Genomic DNA, 20558 nt, shown 5'->3' with positions numbered 1-20558 from the left:
GTCTCTGGCTTTGGAGGCTGTCCTGGACTAGCTCTGTAGACCAGGCTGGTCTCGAACTCACAGAGATCCACCTGCCTCTGCCTCCCAAAGTGCTGGGATTAAAGGCGTGCGCCACCAACGCCCGGCTCCTGCAGCTACTTTTTTAAGTATTAGAATGCTAGTCTTGCCGGGCAGTGGTGGCACATGCCTTTAATCCCAATACTCAGGAGGCAGAGGCAGGTGGATCTCTGTGAGTTCGAGACCAGCCTGGTCTACAAGAGCTAGTTCCAGGACAGCCTCCAAAGCCACAGAGAAACCCTGCCTCGAAAAACCAAAAAAAAAAAAAAAAAAAAGATCTGGCAAGTTTCCCCTCAAAACTTAAGCTTAATTCAAATTAGAGTACTTCAAGCTTCAAACTTTCCCTACCACTGAGAATAAAAGTAGGGTGGTATGGCCTTTTAGGTACTGATTCTATAGAATTTAGAGTATGTGTGGAGGATGGGGGAGTGCGAAGGTTGCTGTTTTGTTTTTAAGAGTTATTTATTTTATGTATATGTGTGCTTTATCTGCATGTACACATTTATGCCAGAAGAGGGCATCAGATCCTACTTCAGATGGTTCTGAGCCACCATGTGGTTGCTGGGAACTGAACTCAGGGCCTCTAGAGGAGCAGTCAGTGCTCTTAACCTCTGAGTTATCTCTCCATCTCCCCGCCCCCACACCTTTTTTTAAGATGGTGACTTACGAGGCTAGAAAGATGGCTCAGTGGTTTATAGCCCTGGCTGCTCTTGCAGAGGACACAGTTCCAAAACAGAATGTTTTTCCTTCCTGCTAATGACCTTTTCTCAGCTTCCCTGAGGAGTGGAGTACAGAAAGTCCCACTTTTACTGTTGCCAATGTCTGGATTTTTAAAAATGCTAATAGAACTTCAGAATTGTACAAGACACCCCTTCTTGAAAATGTGTAGTCTTCTAGGACTGCTGAGATGGTTCAGCAGTTAAGAGCACTGGCTGTTCTGAATTCAATTCCCAGCAACCATGTGATGGCTCACAACCACCTATAATGGGATCTGATGCCCTCTTCTGGCATGCAGGTGTACATACAGACAGAACACTCATGCAAAGTAAATTAATTAATTAATTAATTAACTAAAGAAAAGTAGAAATAAAAGAAAAGGAAATGTCTGGGTTTTTAATATGATCATGTTATGGAGATTCAAAACTCTACTTTTAGAACTCAGAGTTACTCTTCGGTTTTCTTCTTTCCTCCCTTCCTTCCATTCTTCTGTTATTTTTTAAATTATTTTATTACTTTGTGTGTATGGGCGTTTTGCCTGCTTGTACCACGTGTATGCAGTGGCCCTGGAGGCCAGAAGAGTGTATTGGATCCCTGGGAGCTGGAGTTCACTGGAAGCTACCATGTGGATGGGTTCTGGTCATCCAACCAGAGTCCCCAGAGGGAGGACCAGTGCTTTTAACAGCCGAGCCATCTCTCCAATCCCCATTCTTTCTTTTTTTTGAATTTCTGATGCCACAGTTCTATAAAATTTTTGAGGATAATAGTTACTTCTGGATTACCAAGGAGAAAGTCCCAACGGGATACAAAATATTAAAGTGTTTTTAAAAATCTCTGATTTTGTTTTTCGTACAGCTGCCAACCCTTTCGTCCACATAGTCTTTCTTCTACCTCATATTCTTTCATAGAAGGACAAATTTATCTCCGTAATAGTAATAAGATAAAAAGGCCATAGGTTTGCGTGTCATACTTTAGTTTCAGAACTCAATTTGGCAGTGACTTCAAAGAAAGAGCCCGCATAATCAACACTGATCACCATTTACTCATACTGCAGTATATGAATACTGCTTGGAAAAGAAATGTATTCAGCAACTGCTGGGACACAGACGGTCAGGAATGGATCTCTGGGGCAGGCAGAAGGATGGAAGCCGTGCCCACCATTGGAAAACATAAATCTGGAAGTACGCTGTACTCTGCACGCACATTTACCATTAAAACCATTGACCCGGGTTCGTCATCATGAAATCCCTGCCGCTGAGGCTTGTAGAAAATTTGAAAGTACCAAGAGCCTGCGCTCCGAGGTCGGGCTCATTCCGTGGCAACTGGGAGGGAGGAACGTCCTTCCTTAAGGGGCGGAGGGGAGGTCGGCATGCGCGTTTTGCTCAATTTTGGGCCTCGCCGCCCGCCGTCCGCCGCCCGCCGTCACGTGCGGGCCGCAGAGGCCGCGTAGTCAGGTGGGGGCGGCCGAGCCGGGCGCCAGCCGAGGCAGGAAGGGAGGCGGCTGTGGAGCCATTCTTAAAGGGGCCCGAGAGATCCCACGGCGACGGGCCGCTGACGGCCGGAAGGAAAATGGTGAGTGGCGGCGGAGGGCGGCACCGCGGGCCTGGGCGGGCTCGCCGGCTTCCCTCGGCCGCCTGGAAGGCCCCCGCGCCGCGGGCCGGCGGTTGGAACGTGGCCTCCGCGTGGACAGGGGTCTGGCCCTGGTGGTCCCCGCGGCGGAACGGGCTGGGCCTGGGCGTTGGGGGGGAGTGCTTGGGATCAGAGTGCATTCTGGCCTCGCCGGGGTTTCCGTCTGCTTGCACTCCCCCCCCCCCCAGTTTCCCGCTGAGTAGCTCCTGATCCCTGCGTTCTTCAAGTCGACGCCACTGGAAACCCAGGGGACCCGAGGCTCCCTGGTTCCTCCCTTAAGCAGCTGTCAGAGATTTAGTTTTCCTGTGCTTCGGGCCGTGACTTCTGTTCCCCTTGACAATGAACCCTAAGCGTAAAGATGAAGTAGAGAATTAAGTCAGTTGCCATCGAGGATCTTCTGGATCCTTCCCGAGGCGCTTTTTGAATACGACCAAGTTCCACGGAAACAGCAGCAGGAAAACACTATTGCTATCTGTAACTCCTCTCTCGGGAATCACTTGCATCTAGCTGCCAGCAGCTTCTATCAGGTCTTGCCGTGGTCATTGAAGCCAGGAAACTCGCGGGTTTTCTGCATTACGACCCTAAAGCCACATTCCAGGGTGTTGACACTCCTGTTTGAAGCATTCCTTTAGTGGAGCTTCCCCTTAGGCTTCTGGGATTCAGAACTCGTGGCTTTCCTCCTACTTCTGCTGATGCATCTGTTTTCCCTCTCCATTTCCTGGGTTGTGCCCATAAGAGCCCTAGGCTCCGTCCTCAGGGTTCGTTTTCCACTGTATGTGTCTTTGCTGAATTCCTGGCTTTGGTTACCACCTACTTTGAGTTGACTTGTGAGTTCGTATCTCTGACCTTACTTCTGAGATCCAACCAGAAGGTATATTCCACTTTTTGGCTAATATACTCGGGAAGCATTTCACCACACAGATGCTACAGAGACTTTTCGGTTTGTTCAAAAAGAACTCATAGTTTCCCTCTCGCTTCTGGTCTTCACTCAGCCAGAATACTGTAACTTGCTTAAAGGTGCCGTTTGTGTGTGTTCACAAGCCAGAAGTCGAGAAGTTACCTTTGTAGGCCGTTATTTCCTTCATAACGAATCTAGCCCAATTCCTATGTAGTGGCTAAGTGCAGCTGGGCATAGTTGCTTCCTGGATCCACTACCTGTATGTCTTAGATGTGGGGGAAGATGCTTGTAGCCCGTCTAAGCCTTACACTTGCTGCCCAGTGGGGATGGTGTTAGTGTAGATGGATGGCTTGGGACATGAAGCAGGAGTCAGCCTCATGCTACATGCATAGTAATCTAGCTGATTACTCCTCTTTCATGCTGATCTTCAACCTCTCAGCCCCTTGTCATCTCTTACCTGAAATGGTCTTGCTGGCTTCGGTGTTCTTCCCTGTTGACTGCATATAAAAACAAATATAATCTTACCAAAATTCAAATATGGGCATGCTTGCCTTCCCACGATCCTACTTAAAACATATCACTTAAAGCTGAGTTTACACTTGCTGATCGGATAGAAATCTGAGTACCTGCAGGCCATTACTCCTGCTTGTGGCACCTGAGTCACACTGTCACTTCAGGGTTTGGGCTGCAGTGCTCACTTTAATCACTTTCGCTGGCTTTTACTGCGACCACGGTGTTCTTCTCCACACGTCAGTTCTCATAGGTCTTTTTGATGTAGGTCTCTTCTCTACTGGACTATAGTGTAAGCTAGCACTTACCACAGTGCTGGTGCTCATTCAGAACTCGTTTACTGAATACACCAATAAATGAATGTTTGAGCTCAACTACCTTTAATGCCATTTGCCACCTAGACTTGTTTTTATGGCTTTGTACTCATTCTTAAACAATTCCAAGTGTAAACAAGAGTGAGAGTTGGCTAAGCCTGAGTCCATTCCCTTCTCTCCCCTCCCGCTCACCTTTTCCTTCTTTAGAAGAGACATCAGTCCTCCTGCCTTAGCCTCTAAGTACTGAAATTACAGACATGTGCCACCACTCCTGGTTCCTGAATCTTTGGAATTTTTGGCTTTGTTGTGGCATTGGGAAGGAGCAAACAACTGAATTACAGATTAAATCAAAGCATGTTCTCATCTTTTTAATTGTGCTGGGGGGTCACACGAGGCAAGTACCTTACAAACAGTTACACACTGAGCATGTTTTCATGGGGTTTTGGCCCAGTGATGTCAAACTTACACTCGTGGCTCTGATTCTCAAAGCTGAAAGGTAAGACTCCTGTGTCAAATTGGTTTTGTTTGTCTACATATAAATCAGAAGTTTTTTATTAGTTTCATTAATTCTATCTTTGATCAAAGAAGATTGAATCTTAGCTCCAGGCCTCTGTCTAAAGAAACATAGAAGACTAAATGTGCCTAGCCCAGGAAGCGCACCCCTCGGCCGGGTAGACTTCCCAATTGGCTGTCTAGGTGCACATCCTACGCTACATGTCACATCTGCTGACTACCAGAGCTTAGAATTTTAAGGAAGTTAAGATGATAGCCATGTCCTGCTTTAGTGGATGCTGTCTTTAACCCAACAGAGGATCAGGTACCTAGGCTTCCATTACTTTTCTTTTTTTTAACTTAAAATTGGAAGCCTTAATGCTTTTGAGGTCCTGATGTGTTCAAATTTTCTTGAAGGAGCAGGAGAAACTACTATATGAAAAGTCCAAAGTAAGTGAACTTTTTGCGACTTGACTCAAGCCAACTGAAAAAGATAAAATGGCGAGGGGATTCGAACACTATCTGTGTACTGGAGACTAGAATTCTGGGAGTTTTTAGAGCAGAACGGCTTTACTGTGTTTGCTTCTGTGTCACATGATATCTTCACATGACGACTAGTGCAGTATTTCCAGGTGACTGACTTGTGTGTAGCCGTTGGGTAAGACATGCATGGGGTGTTGTTGGTTACCTGTGCTGTGGGCAGTGAAATGTAGATGGTAGTGACTGGAGCTGAGTGGTTGATGCGTGGGTCACTGCTCTATTCTCCACACTGGCAGATGTTGGAAGGTTTCTTCATTTATTTTTTCCCAGTTTTGGAGACAGGGTCTCACTCTATAGCTGCAACTGGCCCCAAACTCAGTGATCTTTCTGCCTCTTCCTCTCCAGTGCTAGGGTTAAAGGCATGCACCATCATGCCTGGCTGCTTTTTCAGTTTTACCTACTAAAAACATCATAGCACGGCATGGTGGAACACGCTTGCCATACCTATGCTACTGGAGAGGCTAAAGCGAGGAGGATCATAAGTTTTAAGTTTGAGCCAGCTTGGGCAAAAAAAACAAAAAAAATCCTCTGTTTAAAAAAAAACAAGCTGAGGCCAGTAGGTGAGTATTATTTAAAGTGAAGCACCGAGACTAAGAAAAGCCAGGCACTGTAGCCTGTGTCTATAATCTCAGTGATCCAGCAGCCAGGTGGGAGCTAGAGGCAGGGGACTGCACAGAAGCTCACCAGCCAGCTTATGTTTACACACATTATGCAAAAGGATCCTGCTTCAAATAGTGAAAGACTAAGACTAGCACCCAAAGTCATCCTCTGATCTCCATGTGTATACTGTGGCACATGTATGCCCAAATTCACACAGATGTGTGTCTATGTACACATCATTACCATCTATACACCCGAGGAGAGAACCAGCTAACTAAACAGCAACAAAACAGCCTGGATGTAATAATCATACCCTGTAACATACTAGCATTTAGGAATCTGAGGCAAGAGGGTTGCAAGTTCAAGACCAGCCTGAGGTACATAGTGAGCTCCAGGCCAACCTGGGCTACTTACCAAGACTCTCAAGCAAAACAAAAATATAAAACTATGACTGTCCTCTTGCTTGTGGCAATAAAGAAGGAAGCATTTGATGATTTCCTTGCTAGATTTCTGGGGAAAAGCTTTATTTTTTCATAACCTCTAAGCATTTCTTTTGGCTTCTATATTTATTTAATCTGTTTTTGCTTTTGTACAGTTTTTCTTTTTCAAGGAAACATAGAGTATGCTCCAAGGGGCAATGGGCTGGGCAGTAACCAGAATATCGCCTACCTTTTTGTACATTCTTTTGTTGCTTTTTTGAGACAGGGTCTCTCTACATAGCCTTGGATGTCCTAGAACTTGCTCTGTAGACCAAACACAGAGATCCCCCTGCCTCTACCTGCCAAGTGCTAGGGTCAAAGACATGGACCACCACACCTGGCAAGTTTTGTTTTTTTGTTTTTTGTTTTTTTTTTTGAGACAGGGTTTCTCTGTGTAACAGCTCTGACTGTCCTGGAACTTGCTTTGTAGACCAGGCTGCCCTCTAACTCACAGAGATCTTTCTGCCTTTGCCTCCCCAGTGCTGGAATCAAAGGTATGAGCTACCACTCTCCATGCTAAAGATTTATTTACATATGTAGTTTATGTACATGAGTGCTCTGTCTTTATACATACCAGAAGAGGGAGGGCATCAGGTTTCATTACAGATGGTTGTGGGCCACCAGTGTGGTTGCTGAGAATTGAACTCAGGACTTCTGGAAGGCAGCTAGTTCTGTGAACTGCTGAACCGTTTCTCCAGTCCTCCCTTTGTACATTCTTAATGGCTAGTTGTGTGTATTTGGTCAACTAAGATATACATGCCTCGTTTTTACTGTTAGCTTTATCTTTATTTTCTTCGTGGAATTCCAAAACAGTAAAATGGTTTCCCATTCTTGCCGCCCAGTGGGAGCCGCTGCACTTGCTGGTCTGACGTAGTGACGGCCCTTCCCCTCCGCGTGTCCTCCCTTCCTCTCACTTCACGGGCAGTGCTCACTAGTGTGTGCTTGCTTTTTGAAATATGTGTTAGCCGAAGAGACAGTTAAAGTGAAGCTTACATTAGGGATGAAAGGCATGACTAATCCATGTAGAGCCAAGGTTGGTAGATTTGAAAGTTCTTTAAATGCACAGATATTGAAGTCATGACATTTTAAGTGTCTGTATCCCCCTCTCTCTTATAGAGTGAGTCTTTGGTGGTTTGTGATGTTGCTGAAGACTTAGTGGAAAAGCTGAGAAAGTTTCGTTTTCGAAAAGAAACCCACAATGCTGCCATTATAAGTAAGCCAAAGTTGTCTCGAACTCTGTGATGTTAGTTTGTGTTCTCTTAAAGCTCCTTTGAATGTGCCAAGCCCTTAGATTCTCCTTCCACCTGCTGTGTTTGTCACTGTCACCTCTACAAGTTAACCAGCTCTTCATGCTGTGGCCATAGATAGTCCCACGCCCCTTGTCAGCTGCCCACTCAGCTGGGAGAAGCTGACTGTCTTGGTCATGAGGAATGAGGGTTCCCATTTGTAGTGACCTGTGGATCTTTGTCCTTCTCAGAGGGCTAACATTTGCCCACACCTAAACGGTAGAGTTCTGCACTAAACTTTAGTATCATGGAGAGCACTTTACTTGTTTAGTGGATACTTTGTGGGCAGTCATTTAGAAGGATGAAGGTTAAGGGTGAAGATGTAAAAGTATAGACTTTGCACAACAGATCCATCAGGCAGGGTGCATTAAATCAGGTGCTGACACCATACCATGAGTTTTGGTTCTGTTAAAAAAATAAATACTATCATGTGGGCCCTTCCTTCCTTCCTTCCTTCCTTCCTTCCTTCCTTCCTTCCTTCCTTCCTTCCTCCCTTCCTCCCTTCCTTCCTTCCTCCCTTCCTCCCTTCCTTTCTTTCTTTAAATTGATGAGTGCTCTGTCTGCATGTACCCCTACTTGCCTGAAGAGGGCATCAGATTCTATTGTAGATGGTTGTGAGCTGCCCTGTGGTTGCTGGGAATTGAATTCAGCCATTGCTCTCCAGTCCCTTTTTGCTATTTTGTTTGTTTTTTAATCGTCATATGGTTCTTAATAGGGAAAATATGTAATAGTGCCTTTCATCCCAACAGATGAGACTGTTTGAAGTGATCATATGTCCATAGAATTTAATGTGAATTTAGTACAAACTCAAAGGTAGTTGATTCTTTAGACAGGTAGAAAATAAAGGCATAGGTCACCTAAGTTCTTTGATTTGGGTTTGGATTATGCCAGTTATATCTGAAAAGAGGTGGAACTGGTAATTCACTTTCTTAGACTAATAATCATATGCCATGAATTGTAATGTTGGAGAAGCTGGGTGTCTTGGGATCTCTTTCTCCTGAGCCCTGGTCAGCTTTTCTTTGGCAGTTCTAACCCTGTTGTATATTGACAGTCTCAGTCTTGTGAGGAGCTGACAAGATTCTAAATAAGCAGGCCCATGTTGGGAATTACACCCCCAAATGGAAACGCTGCTTCTTACATGCGTTCATGCTGTGTTTCTTGATGCCTTAGTTTTTAGGCGCTCCCTCCTCCATAGACTAAAGCTGCATGGCATGGGCAGTCAGGGTCACCTAGAATCACTCTTCACTTCTTCTGTGCTTCTCTTGTAGTGAAGATTGACAAGGATAAGCGCCTGGTGGTACTGGACGAGGAACTTGAGGTTTGTTCAATGAGCTAAATACTATTGTTATAGTTAATCGACTGTTGTCCAAATAATGTTATATTAGTTACATGTACTAAAGCAAGTTCTGGACCTCCTTAAATATGCGCTAATTATGCATGAAAAAACATGGGCTAATTATTGGTTCCACGTTGTCTTGTTGATTTAACTGCCTGCCTTAAAGCATTGGTGAGATCCAGTGTGGGAAATAGAAGTTGGAAGTCTGTACCTAGTAAAGAGGAGTCCGCTTCGTAACCGGTGAGCTGTGCACAGAGCGGTATCAAACCAAAGTCAGTCACGAGTGGCTGATGTATCTAACTGCTTCCTCTGAGACGCTGCTTATGTCACTCAGTCGCACAGTGTTTCCTGATAGTTGGGACATAAACATAGGAGGAACACTGACCTTCAGCCCTATGTTTTGTTAATGGAAGTGATTTTGGGATATGATAATAAATGCATGAATCTTTGGGTAAGGACATGCTTCACAGTTTCTTTTCTCTGTGGTGCCAGGGCATCTCCCCAGATGAACTTAAAGATGAACTACCTGAGCGGCAACCTCGATATCCTTTTCTAAGTGGTTTGGAAAGATTGTTGTTAGTCATCAGGTTTTTACTTATGACCCCATTTGTTAAGCTTTCAAAAGGTGTATTTTATATGGCACTGTAACAGAGTGGGGACTGTTGGGAGAAGGACAGCCAGGGGATGGAGGGGCAAATGGGAGCAGAGCACTAAAGAATGAATGAAACTGTTACATTATGCTGACTCAGAAGTTTAAAAACGTCTTAAAAGCTCCCTTCCACATCATGACCACAACCAAGTTAAAATACATATGCATGCAGTAGACAAGAAAAAGGAAAGTTGATGTAATAATTGGAATTCTTTTTCAAACAATTCTCTTTAGTCTAATGTGCACATAGTAAAAAAAAAACTGAGAAAAAAAGTCAACATTTTGAGAGGCTGTGTGACTTTATCATTTACCTTTGGGGCCTGTTTGTAGAACGATATCAAAGTGTGGTGTAAATTTAATGAATGAGGCCATTCACTAGCTCCGGGTGTTGATTATTGTCTGTCCTAGAGCAGCGCCTTTAGTTTCTTTAACTTGAGAAAAACCTTCATTGTGTATAGTTATAAGTATCAGCATGATGATGGAAGAGTTTCTTACCCTCTGTGCTTTATTTTCTCCAGTCCTGTTGGTAAGTCAGTTTCCTTAATAATGTGTACTTGGCTCGGATCCTTGTTTGCTAGACAGATTTCTGCCATTTATAAGGTGCAGTTATTGATGGCTTATATTGAGGTCAGTTGATGTGTGTCTGTGCACAATGTGTACACTGCAGAGAACAGGCACTGTAAAGTGCCATCTCTCGGAATGTGCTTACCTCTGCTGGTTAATTCCTACAAGTGTAGTGACTCAGAAATACAATGACACCTTTTGGAATCAGAAATAAATATTTTAGTCTTGTTTAAGTGTGATCTTTGTGTGACCTTGGTAATATGCTTATGTTTTTTTTTAAGTTACAGTGATATGTCTGTAGTCTTGAAGATGGTCCTTGTACTATCAGATTTACATTAGTGTTGAATAAAGTTTAAGTGCCAAGACTGACAATCAGGATGGGCGGAGACTGGAGCCGTTTCTAATGATCTGCTCACTTGCATTTGTTATGTCTCTGTGCAGACAATGTGCACTGGAGGAATCACAGTGTAGCCCTATACATTTAGACCGGAGCTTCTGCAGCAAAACTCAGTAGAAAGGAAATCCTAACTAGGTCTTTGTGAAAGATAGAAGTAATGGGAACCATTCCCTCTTCAAAAGCTACCCTTTGTTTCTGTGCTGATGTTTTCCAGGATGCAAGCCTGAGCAGCAGATGATGTACGCTGGGAGTAAGAACAAGCTAGTCCAGACAGCTGAGCTAACCAAGGTAGTGTCTGTGCTGGACATGTGCAAATGCAAACATACTTTCTGTAACTGAAGCCCTGTAGACTATTGTGGTACATAATAAAGCTTTGTATCAGTGGGAAAGAGAACCCTAGTACTCTTTGAACCAAAATGTGTTTTTAAAATAATTTGATTAGAAAAAAATAACTTCCAAAATGTGAGCAGCTTCAGAAAAGCCACTGTAACTGTGGTGGTACATGCCTGTAAACCGAGCGCTAGGGAAGCCAAGGCAGAAGGATCATGGGTTCTAGGCTACTTTGGGGCACATAATGAGATTATAAAAAAAAAGAAGAAGAAGAAAAGAAAAGGTCATGGTACCCACGAAGATACTAGGTCTTTTATACTGTCTGCACCCTGATGTATTAGACCTGACATTACAGTCTCCACATTACTTTTCTTTCTTTTTTTTTTTTTTTTTTTGGTTTTTACAAGACAGGGTTTCTCTGTATTGTTTTGGAGGCTATCGGTCCAGCCCGGCCTCGAACTCACAGAGATCCGCCTGCCTCTGCCTCCCGAGTGCTGGGATTAAAGGCGTGCGCCACCAACGCCCGGCTCCACATTACTTTTCTAACGTCTATAGTCTCATTCTGTACAGGTGTTGAGATTGGTAGTCATATTTCTGTAACTAAGAAAACAGACTCAGTGGATAATGGGAATTGCCACCTCACAATCTGAGTTTGAGCCCTAGGACACACATGGTAGAAACACAGGGAATCGGCTCCTACAAGTTGCCCTCTGACTTCCATACACACACTGTGGCTCATATGTGCACGCCTGTGCTTGTGCGCAAACACACAAATGCAAGTGTCGTTTTAGGGGTAAAAATAAAAGCAGGTTCAGAAGATGAATGACTTGCTCGGGTTGTGTGTTAGCTGGAGCTAAGGTTCAGATTTACATATGGTTCCAGATCCCATCTGTTTGCTGTAGTTTAATACTTCATCTCCTCTAGCCTGCTCTCTGGACCGTGCAGTCAGATTCCTGCTGGAGAACTATAACTAGGGACTGTGAGTGCAGTCTTATCAAGTTAGTCAGCAGCTGGTGTTAGCATCTGATACATGTTGAACTGGAAGATTGGCTTTATGTTTCTTCAGCTCCCAGCTAGGTTGATTTTAGATATGTATGCCTGATAGTCTTTTCTAATGGACAAGGTTTTAGCACGTATGTGCTTGTTTAGAATTTGTGGTTTTAAAAGAGTGTATAGGTTTTATGCCATCTTGATTGCTACACTTTGGTAAATTAAGTATTTAGCACTTAAAATGTTAGATATTGCCAAAAAGGTACATTTAATGTACTTAGATTAAGTCATGGTCATGACCAATATGAAAGAAACAGAACATGGTATTTAATACTCAGTGCAAGCTAGGCATTGGTGGTGCACACCTGTAATCCCAGCACTTGGGAGGCAGAGGCAGGTGGATATCTGTGAGTTCAAGGCCAGCCTGGTTTACAAGAGCTAGTTCTAGGACAGCTAGGGCTATACAGAGAAACCCTGTCTCGAAAAACAGAGCAAAACAAATATTCAGTGCAATCTAGGGTTTTTTTTTTCTTTCTTTCTTTCTTTTTTTTTTTTTTTTTGGTGATGGAATGACTTCAGTTTGTTTGTTCTTTTCCTTCCCTTAAGGTATTTGAAATAAGAAATACTGAAGACCTAACTGAAGAATGGCTACGGGAGAAACTTGGATTTTTCCACTAATGTGAACGTCTGTGTTTCTAAAGTGTTTATGTATTAACCTGACCATACTGGAACCAGACATAAATAGTTAATTTATGCCTAAAAATGCACTGTTACTTACAGTTTGTTTCCTGCAGTAAAGAAAACTTCTTCATTTGTGCAGTTTGAACAAAGGGGAAATCATCTTCATAGTAATGAGACTTTGTGAAGCATTTCCTTGTGTTTGTCATTGTTAGGCGGACCACTTTCCTCCAGGGTGGTTTGCACCCCGAGACTAATTTCTATCATTTATGATTGAGAATTTACTGTTTGCAGACACTATTGAAAGGTGGGTACTAGACTGTGATAGACACATTTCCTCCTGTGACCACTACTGGGTACTGGCAGTTTACAAGTGCAAAGAGCATTTTATCACTTGTCACATCATTGAGGTTCATTTGGGGCTAAAGTCTTAAAGTAACCGATTTTGAGCCAAGAGTAGTGAATTAGTAGAACCTCTGTTGCACTTCCCATGAGTTTTCATTCTTTCTTGGTGTCCTGTATCTTTTTAATCAAGTATAGAAACTGTATCAATCACTCATTCTCAAGGTCTGGGAGTTCAATTTTATGGTAGAGTTGTGATTATTAGCTTTTCTTCTTATGGGAAATAGAATCCTAGTCTTAGAAACTGGTGAGTTATATAATCAAGGGCTTCGTTCCTGATTATGTCACTAATAGGGAGCTTAGAATGTAGCTTGGTGACACTCTAAAGCACCTCCTAAGTCTTGTGAGCACTGTTTGAAATGTGTCGATACTGTGCCTTTGACTTGTCAGCATTAACATTAGCTTAAGACTTCTACACTGCCAGTATTCTAGATTTGGTGAAATTAATAATTTTTTAAAGGGTCCAAGTAAAACAATTTTCTAATATGTGTAACTGAAGTTTGTAATAAAACCAATTTGTTATTTTTAAAAATCCAACTATCTGCCCAAAGTCATGAATATATGGTGGTGAGAGTTATAATTTGGGGTATATTTACTATTAGTTTTGTGCTATATGTAAGCATTATTTAATACTTTGGTCATAGTTAATAATAACACATCGATAGATGTCATACCTTTTATCCTAAATGTCAGAAGAAATTCTAAATGTACAAAGCCAGTCATGTTAGATGGTGACACTACGCTTAGGAAGCAGGCATTATAATCTACTTGCAGTTATTATATTATACTTAAGAAAACATGTAAGAAACTGTTGATTTAAAAAGAAAAGTAGAGAGACTGTAGAGGCTAACCAAATTCTTACATTAAGAAGGTAGTCATTTTGAGCTGGGCAGTGGTAGTACACACACCTTTAATCCCAGTACTTGGGAGGCAGAGGCAAACGGATCTCTGAGTTGGAGGCCAACCTGGTCCACACAACAAGTCCCAGGATAGCCACAGCTACACAGAGAAACCCTGTCTCAAAAACAAAAAAAAAAAACAAAAAAATCGTTTCAAAACAAGCAAAACATTTTTATGTGTTCATTGCATAATATTCGTCATATTTAGAGCTCTGCCAGCTCTACTGGAGCAAAGAGTTGGATTTGACGGTGGAATAGCCTGTATTGTATTCCCAGATGTGTGTTCACTAACCTGTATGTCAGGAAGGAATTGCAAGAGCAGGAGGAGGTGTTTGCATTGGCTCATGAATGGAAAAGCTCCTTTTTTTCAGTTTCCAGAGAGTGAGAAAACTTCACCCAGGAAATTTAAGAGTTTACTATACAGGTGTTTTGTTATGGGTTAGAGAATTGCTTGCTTATAATCCTACAGAAAGCAAATGAGATCCAAGTAGAGAGTAACTTTAATATTTTGAATGAAATAAATAAGGTTTTGTTTTACCTGTTTGCACAAGTACGCTGTTGAAAGTAGTGCTACAAGAGTGTACATTTTAAACACGGTTCTTTCTTTTGGCGTGCATATTTAACTTAGTTTTGCAAATTTTGAAGTCTTCCATCAGATTGATGGCACTGACCTGCCATACACAGAACTCTATGTCCAGCTCTCTAGCAGCAACACAGGGTGGTCAGCAGCTTTCTTTTTAAGCTTGTCCAGTCTTCCCAGTAAGTGTCCCTTTTGTAAGGCAGCACATTGGACTGGGGCATCAGTAGAACAAAATTTTTATTCTGTCTGTCCTTAGGCAAGTTTGTAAGTCCTATGCTCCAAAGTATTCCTCAAATATTTATGTAATTTTCCCTTTAGCTAAAATTTATATTCCTTTAGAGTATTTTTATTATTCCTTTTGTATCTTTCCATAAAGAGCATGTCCAGATTTCTTAATTCCAGCTTTTACACTCCATGTCTTTCTGGAACAAACATTCCCACTCAGCCTTAAATCTTAATCTTTCCTTTTTGGAAGCCACTCTCTCCAGGAACCTCTTTTGTTTTCTAAGTCAGCATTGGTTCGGGAATTTCTGATTTTATTTAAGTTGTGCATAGCATCTAATGTCAGAACCAACTAGGAATCACATTGTGTATTTAATACAGTTTTTTTTGTGACCACATAAGTGACATATGAAGAAAGGTATTCTCAGGTTACTGTGCTGAAATTCCAAAATGGCTTGAGTTTTGAACAGTAATCACTTTGTTCTGATATTGAAGCAAATGTGTTAGGAAAAAAGCTAGTTGGCTGTTTTGTTTAATTGATTTCTACACCCTGTTTGAATCAGATGCCTAATGCAGTTAAACATTCTTTTGTATAAGGAGTTTTGCTAGATTTTTTTGTCATTACCAAATACTTTGTAGCAAAACGTGTGCGAGCATTTTCCTTCCCTTTTTGTCTCCTATTTTCAGGAGCCAAACTTAGCCATAAACTGTTTCCTGGTCTGCCACTTTCACTAACGGTTTCCAGATAGAGGAGTTTATTGCCAAATTAAGCTTGGCTCTTATCCCACCCAGATAGAAACTAAAGAAGATGCACAGAAGAAATAAATGTTCAGATGCTTTAGAACTCATGTAACAACATCAATGTGTATATGAACTAGTGAATAGATATTTTCATAAGGGCTGAAATGCCAATATTTGGGAAGTAGAGAGTAGAGTATATTCTATCAGTTCCATTGAGTGTTAATATGGCTGCACTCCTTATTTGCTCTGTAGACTGATAATACTGGAATCCATAAAGTTTGAGCCTTTACAACTTATGGGAAGAAATGTTGCAAACATTTCTGGATGAACCTTATTTTGTATTTCTGGAAGAATGTAAATAATCTCCTAGGCCTCTTCATGCTGATGGTTCCAAGACAAAATGTTTCTTGTTAAACCATTTGACATTTCAGATCAGTGATCATATTCCTGTAATGTTTAAAACAACTACATTAAGCTTGTAATACAATTTCTTGCTTTTTAGAATATAAATACTTGAATATTATTTGAGATCACTAACATGCCAGGGCAAGTCCCACTGACTTTGATGGTCCACTATAATCTCATTCAGGAGGCTTGAAGCATCAGTGGTTTAGTCTTGTGGACTTCAACAGTTCTCTGTCATTCTTTAAGAAAACCAACAACTGGCATTACTCCTGAGCTGTGGTTTCAGTCTCTGCTAGTTCATACCGCATGTTTATTTTGGAGTCTTTTGGTAAGCATGGTGCTTGTCTGGTTTAAATAAAATGCTAACCTGAAAGGACTTCTGCTGTTTCATTTGACCTGCCTTCCACCTCCCCTATGTAGCAACTGATGCCTGCCTGTCAGTTTCTGTGAGCCACGTGCCTGTTTGCAGTTCTCTTTATTGGGGAAAACCAAAAAGCAATAATGAAAAACAGGAATCCTGGGCAACTTGATGGAAAGAGAGCATAATGACATGGACTTTGTAAAAACTCAGTCTGATGTGGAAATGATGGGCTTGTAAGAATGTCAGCGAACAGCAATAGAGGCAGAAGCACCGGTTCCAGATGATGAACCTAGCCTTGAACGGAGAATTGGGGCTGGGGAGATGTCTCAGGGGTTAAGAGCACTGGCTGCTCTTCCAGAGGTTCTGAGTTCAATTCCCAGCACCCACATGGTGGCTCGCAGCCATCTGTAATGAATTCAGTACCCACTTCTGGCCTGCAGGCAGATATGCAGGCAGGCATACTATATACAAAATTAATAAGTAAATGTGAAAAAGAGGGAGAATGAGAAGTTAGGAGGTCTGGGTGCCTCTAAGCAGCCCTGTCAGAGGTTATGGTATTGAAAATCGTGTCATTGTTTATAATCATGCATTGAAAACTCACCCTGCTTTATGCCAAGGGTGTACTAGAATGGATAAATGCAAATCACTGTTATGTTCCATGGTTTGTCATGCACTACATGTGATTAAATCGGCTAATAGTCAATTTGTTTTGCTTATGAAAGGAGTAATTAGTGCCTTCCTGCCTTTTAGAATCTCAAGAGGAGAACTGGCCACAGCCAGGAAACATTTTTCTTAGTTCTCAAATTTGTTCATTTAGCTACTCAACCATTTTTTAAAATTAATTCACCTTCACTAAAAAATATGCCTTCCCACCCCCACCCCCAAATCCTTGTTTTCAGCAACAAAAAGTAATCTGTTAGCTCTCGGGTCCTATCGTGGCCCAGCACGAGGACATCCCGAGTGGACCATGCGTCACAGTGCAGTGTCTTTAGCTATATCAAGGGCTTGTTAGGTGTGAGAGCTTATTGCTGAGCACCCTGGAGTCTGTTTCCTGTGCTAGACACCTGTCTTGGTCTGCTCTGTGATGGTGTGTCATAATCTCTAAGGATAAGTCATTTATAAAGCACAGAGGTTTATTTTACAGTTTTGGAGGCTCTGAAGTATAGAATGAAGTCACTGGCTCCAAAGGGTCCACTTGCTGCATCTATTTTTTTTTTAAGAAGCACTCTTATTTACATATCCATCCCCCATTCCCTCGCCCTCCCATGACTCCCCAACCCACCCCCCACCCACTCCCCAGGGATAGTGAGACCCTCCACGAGGAATCATCAAAGTCCATCACATCATTTGGGGGAGGGCCCACACCCTCTTTTCCGTATCTGGGCTGCAATAGTATCCTCCATAGGGAATGGGCTTCCAAAGACCATTTGTGACCTAGGAATAAACACTGGCTCCACTGTTAGAGGTTCCATAGACTGCCTTGGCCTCCTAGCTGGCACCCACATTCAGAGGGCTTGGTTTGGTCCAATGCTGGTTCCCCCGTTTTACGAGTAGGGTCTGCGTGCTCTTATTAGGTCGGGTCAACTGTTTCTGCCAGTGGTCCATTTGGTCATCTCCCTCTCCGAAATTGGATTGTGGGAGTATGATTTAGTGCTCAGCTGTGGGTGCCTGTTTCTGCTTCCATTAGCTACTGGGTCAAGGCTCTAGGAATGGTAACCTAGGTAGTCATCAGGCAGCCTCTCCACCGCTGCCTAGATTCTTAGTTGTGGTTATCCCTGTGGATCCCCTACCATTTCCTCTGTGCCAAAACTCTCTCCAAACCCGTGCTGTTCCCTTTATCAAGGCATCTCCTTTCTTGCCCTTTTCTATTCCTCCCCTGTCTCAGTTCTCCTGTTCTCTTTCCATCCCCCCTCCCAACTTGCTCAGGGGTTCTTGTTCACCTTCCCTTCTTCGGAGGACCATGAGTTTTTCTCTTGGGGTCATCCTTGTTTTCTAGCTCTTCTGGTGGTGTGGATTGTAGGCTGGTAATCCTTTTCTCTATGCCTAAAATCCATAAATGAGTGAGTACATACTATGTTTGTCTTTTTGTGACTGGGTTACCTCATTCAGGATGGTTTCTTCTAGTTCCATTCATTTGCCTGTGAATTTCAAGAGTCCATTTTTTTTTCTTCCTGCTGAATAGTACACCATTGTGTAAATGTACCACATTTTCTCTATCCACTCTTCAGTTGAGGGGCATCTAGGTTGCTTTCAGGTTCTGTCTATTATGAATAATGCTGCTATGAACATAGTTGAACATATGTCCTTGTTGTATGAATTCTTTGGGTATATGCCCAGGAGAAGAATTGCTGGATCTTGAGGTAGACTCATTCCCATTTTCCTGAGAAACTGCCATACTGATTTCCAGAGTGGTTGTACAAGTTTCTACTCCCACCAGCAATGGAGTGTTCTCTTTCTCCACATCCTCTCCAACGTAGACTGTCAGTGGTGTTTTTGATTTTAGCCATTCTGGCCAGTGTAAGATGATATCTCAGAGTTGTTTCGAGTTACATTTCCCTGATGGCTAAGGATGTTGAGCACTTCCTTAAGTGTCTTTTAGCCATTTTAGATTCCTCTATTGAGAATTCTCTATTTAGATTTGCACCCCACTTTTTAATTGGATTGTTTGGTGTTTTGATGGCTAGCTTCTTGAGTTAATTGTATATTTTGGAAATCAGCCCTCTGTCAGATGTGAGGTTGGAGAAGATCTTTTCCCATTCTGTGGGGGCCTTTTTGTCTTGCTGACTGTGTCCTTTGCCTTACAGAAGCTTCTCAGTTTCAGGAGGCCCCATTAATTAATCGTTGATCTCACTGTGCAGCAAGTGGAGAACGCTTCCTGAACGTAACATAACACCACTTGCTGCATCTTAGCGTGCCCCCCCCCCCGCTTCTTAAGATTACAACACACAGCCCAGTCTACAGATTCGCCCTGTGAGTCTCAGCTTCTTGAGCCGACTCTCATGCTTCCCCACCTGCCCAAACCAGTGACCTTCAGGAGCCACCTCAAAGGCCTTCCAAACCACAGAGTGCTGTTTGTGAGCCAAATAGTGTTCTTTAAAAAATTAAGCAAAGGAAGAAACATTCCCCGACCAAAGAAATTCGTTGTGACATTTTAGTCATATGTTTCTCTGTCTCTGAACACATATTCTCTCATATGTAGCCTCATAGCTTCTGTGGTGACCCATTCTGAATCATGCTTGCTTTTTCCAGGTATAAGGATTCCAGTCTATTCTAATGTCAATACTTTTTTTTTTTAAACTTCCTCTCTTGCCCTTTCTACCACTCCACCTCACCTTCAAGTATAATAATGTTGAGAAGTTTCTAATTGCCCAGAAGTGTCTGTCCCACGCCAGCATCTAGTCCCTCAGAACTCGTCATCTCTGGTCCCTCTGCGATTGGGAGAGGACCAATGCAACAAAGAGAAAAACCATAAAGTCTCAGTAGCTTGATGGAGAAGTCACCAGAAGCTGCCCTTGGGTGCCAGTCTCAAATACCATCTCTTCCTCGTGAGGTGCTTTTGTTAGTTTCTGCCCCTCCTCAGTTTGGGCTCCAGGTCTTTTGGTGCAGGTTATGGCTTCCCTGGCCAGCGGTTTTGCATCTGCTTGCCTCGGGCGGCTTTCAGGGGCCATCATAGTCTTTTGATGTTTGTCACCTTGCTTTTCCAGCCTGGTCCTGCTCACTCCCTCTGTCACGAGTCACCTCTCAGCTGTGGACTCCATATGTCTCTCTCAACTCGTTTTGCCTGTTCTAGTCTAACACACCGTCCTTTTCCAGCCAGACCCTGCTGTGGCTGGCTTTCCGTTCTCAGCTGTCCTTAAAGCTGTCCTTCCCGGGCCTTCCCCTGCTCATCCACCCCAAGGCAGCCACCAGTCATCATCACACCGTGTCCTTTCACTGCTTCCTTCCCTCTGATAGGTTTCTCCCTAATTTTTGTAACTTGTCTGATTGAGGGCTCTCAATTGAAATAGTTATTTTTAAAATAACAAAATAGCCGACTCAGACCCATTTTGATACATTTTTTTGGAAAAAAGTTTTATCTGTTTAAAACTCCTGTGTATTTTAACTCTCACCTGGAGAACCGGGTAAGCCACAGATTGCTGGCTGTAGCCCTGCAACTTGGAGTTCAGTAAGTATAGAACATTGGTTCTCAACTTGTGGGGCACGACCCCTTCCAAAGGGGTCAAACAACCCTTTCACAGAGCTTGTATATCAGATATTTACATTACAATTCATAACTAGCAAAATTACAGTTATGAAGTAGCACCAAAAAACATTTTGTGGGCCAGGCAGTGTTGGCTCACACCTTTTTTTTTTAATTTTTATTTTTATTTTATTTTATTTTCCAGTTTAAATTTAGATAAGAAACAAGGTTGCTTCACAAGTCAGTTCCAGGTCCCTCTCCCTTTCCCTCCCCTCCTCCCGTGCCCTCCCCCCAAACCCCCC

At 42.8% G+C, this 20558-nt stretch overlaps 1 protein-coding gene across 2 annotated transcripts; it reads left to right on the top strand.

The window, feature by feature from the left end:
• Nucleotides 1-2223: 2223 nt before the first annotated feature.
• Gmfb (glia maturation factor beta) lies at nucleotides 2224-16091 on the top strand. 2 transcript variants are annotated; one of them, XM_040735739.1, is made up of 7 exons: nucleotides 2224-2346; nucleotides 7353-7449; nucleotides 8791-8840; nucleotides 9351-9400; nucleotides 9951-10033; nucleotides 10683-10756; nucleotides 12395-16091. In XM_040735739.1, exons 1-7 carry the CDS (start codon nucleotides 2344-2346, stop codon nucleotides 12464-12466), a joined length of 429 nt encoding a protein of 142 aa, XP_040591673.1. In that variant the 5' UTR covers nucleotides 2224-2343; the 3' UTR covers nucleotides 12467-16091. The 2 variants fall into 2 exon arrangements, with proteins under 2 accessions (XP_040591673.1, XP_040591672.1); XM_040735738.1 differs by having other exon boundaries at nucleotides 9948-10033.
• Nucleotides 16092-20558: the final 4467 nt, after the last annotated feature.

This window comes from Mesocricetus auratus, unplaced genomic scaffold (assembly GCF_017639785.1).
Source record: "Mesocricetus auratus isolate SY011 unplaced genomic scaffold, BCM_Maur_2.0 Super-Scaffold_100048, whole genome shotgun sequence".
Lineage (NCBI taxonomy): Eukaryota > Metazoa > Chordata > Mammalia > Rodentia > Cricetidae > Mesocricetus > Mesocricetus auratus.
This window is presented reverse-complemented; position numbering and strand designations above follow the sequence as displayed.

Excerpts from the sequence above, each read along its gene's own strand:
- Gmfb (XM_040735738.1), top strand. Across the intron at positions 7,450-8,790 it reads CCACAATGCTGCCATTATAA|TGAAGATTGACAAGGATAAG; the intron begins GTAAGCCAAAGT and ends CTTCTCTTGTAG. Across the intron at positions 9,401-9,947 it reads CTACCTGAGCGGCAACCTCG|AACCTTCATTGTGTATAGTT; the intron begins ATATCCTTTTCT and ends TAACTTGAGAAA.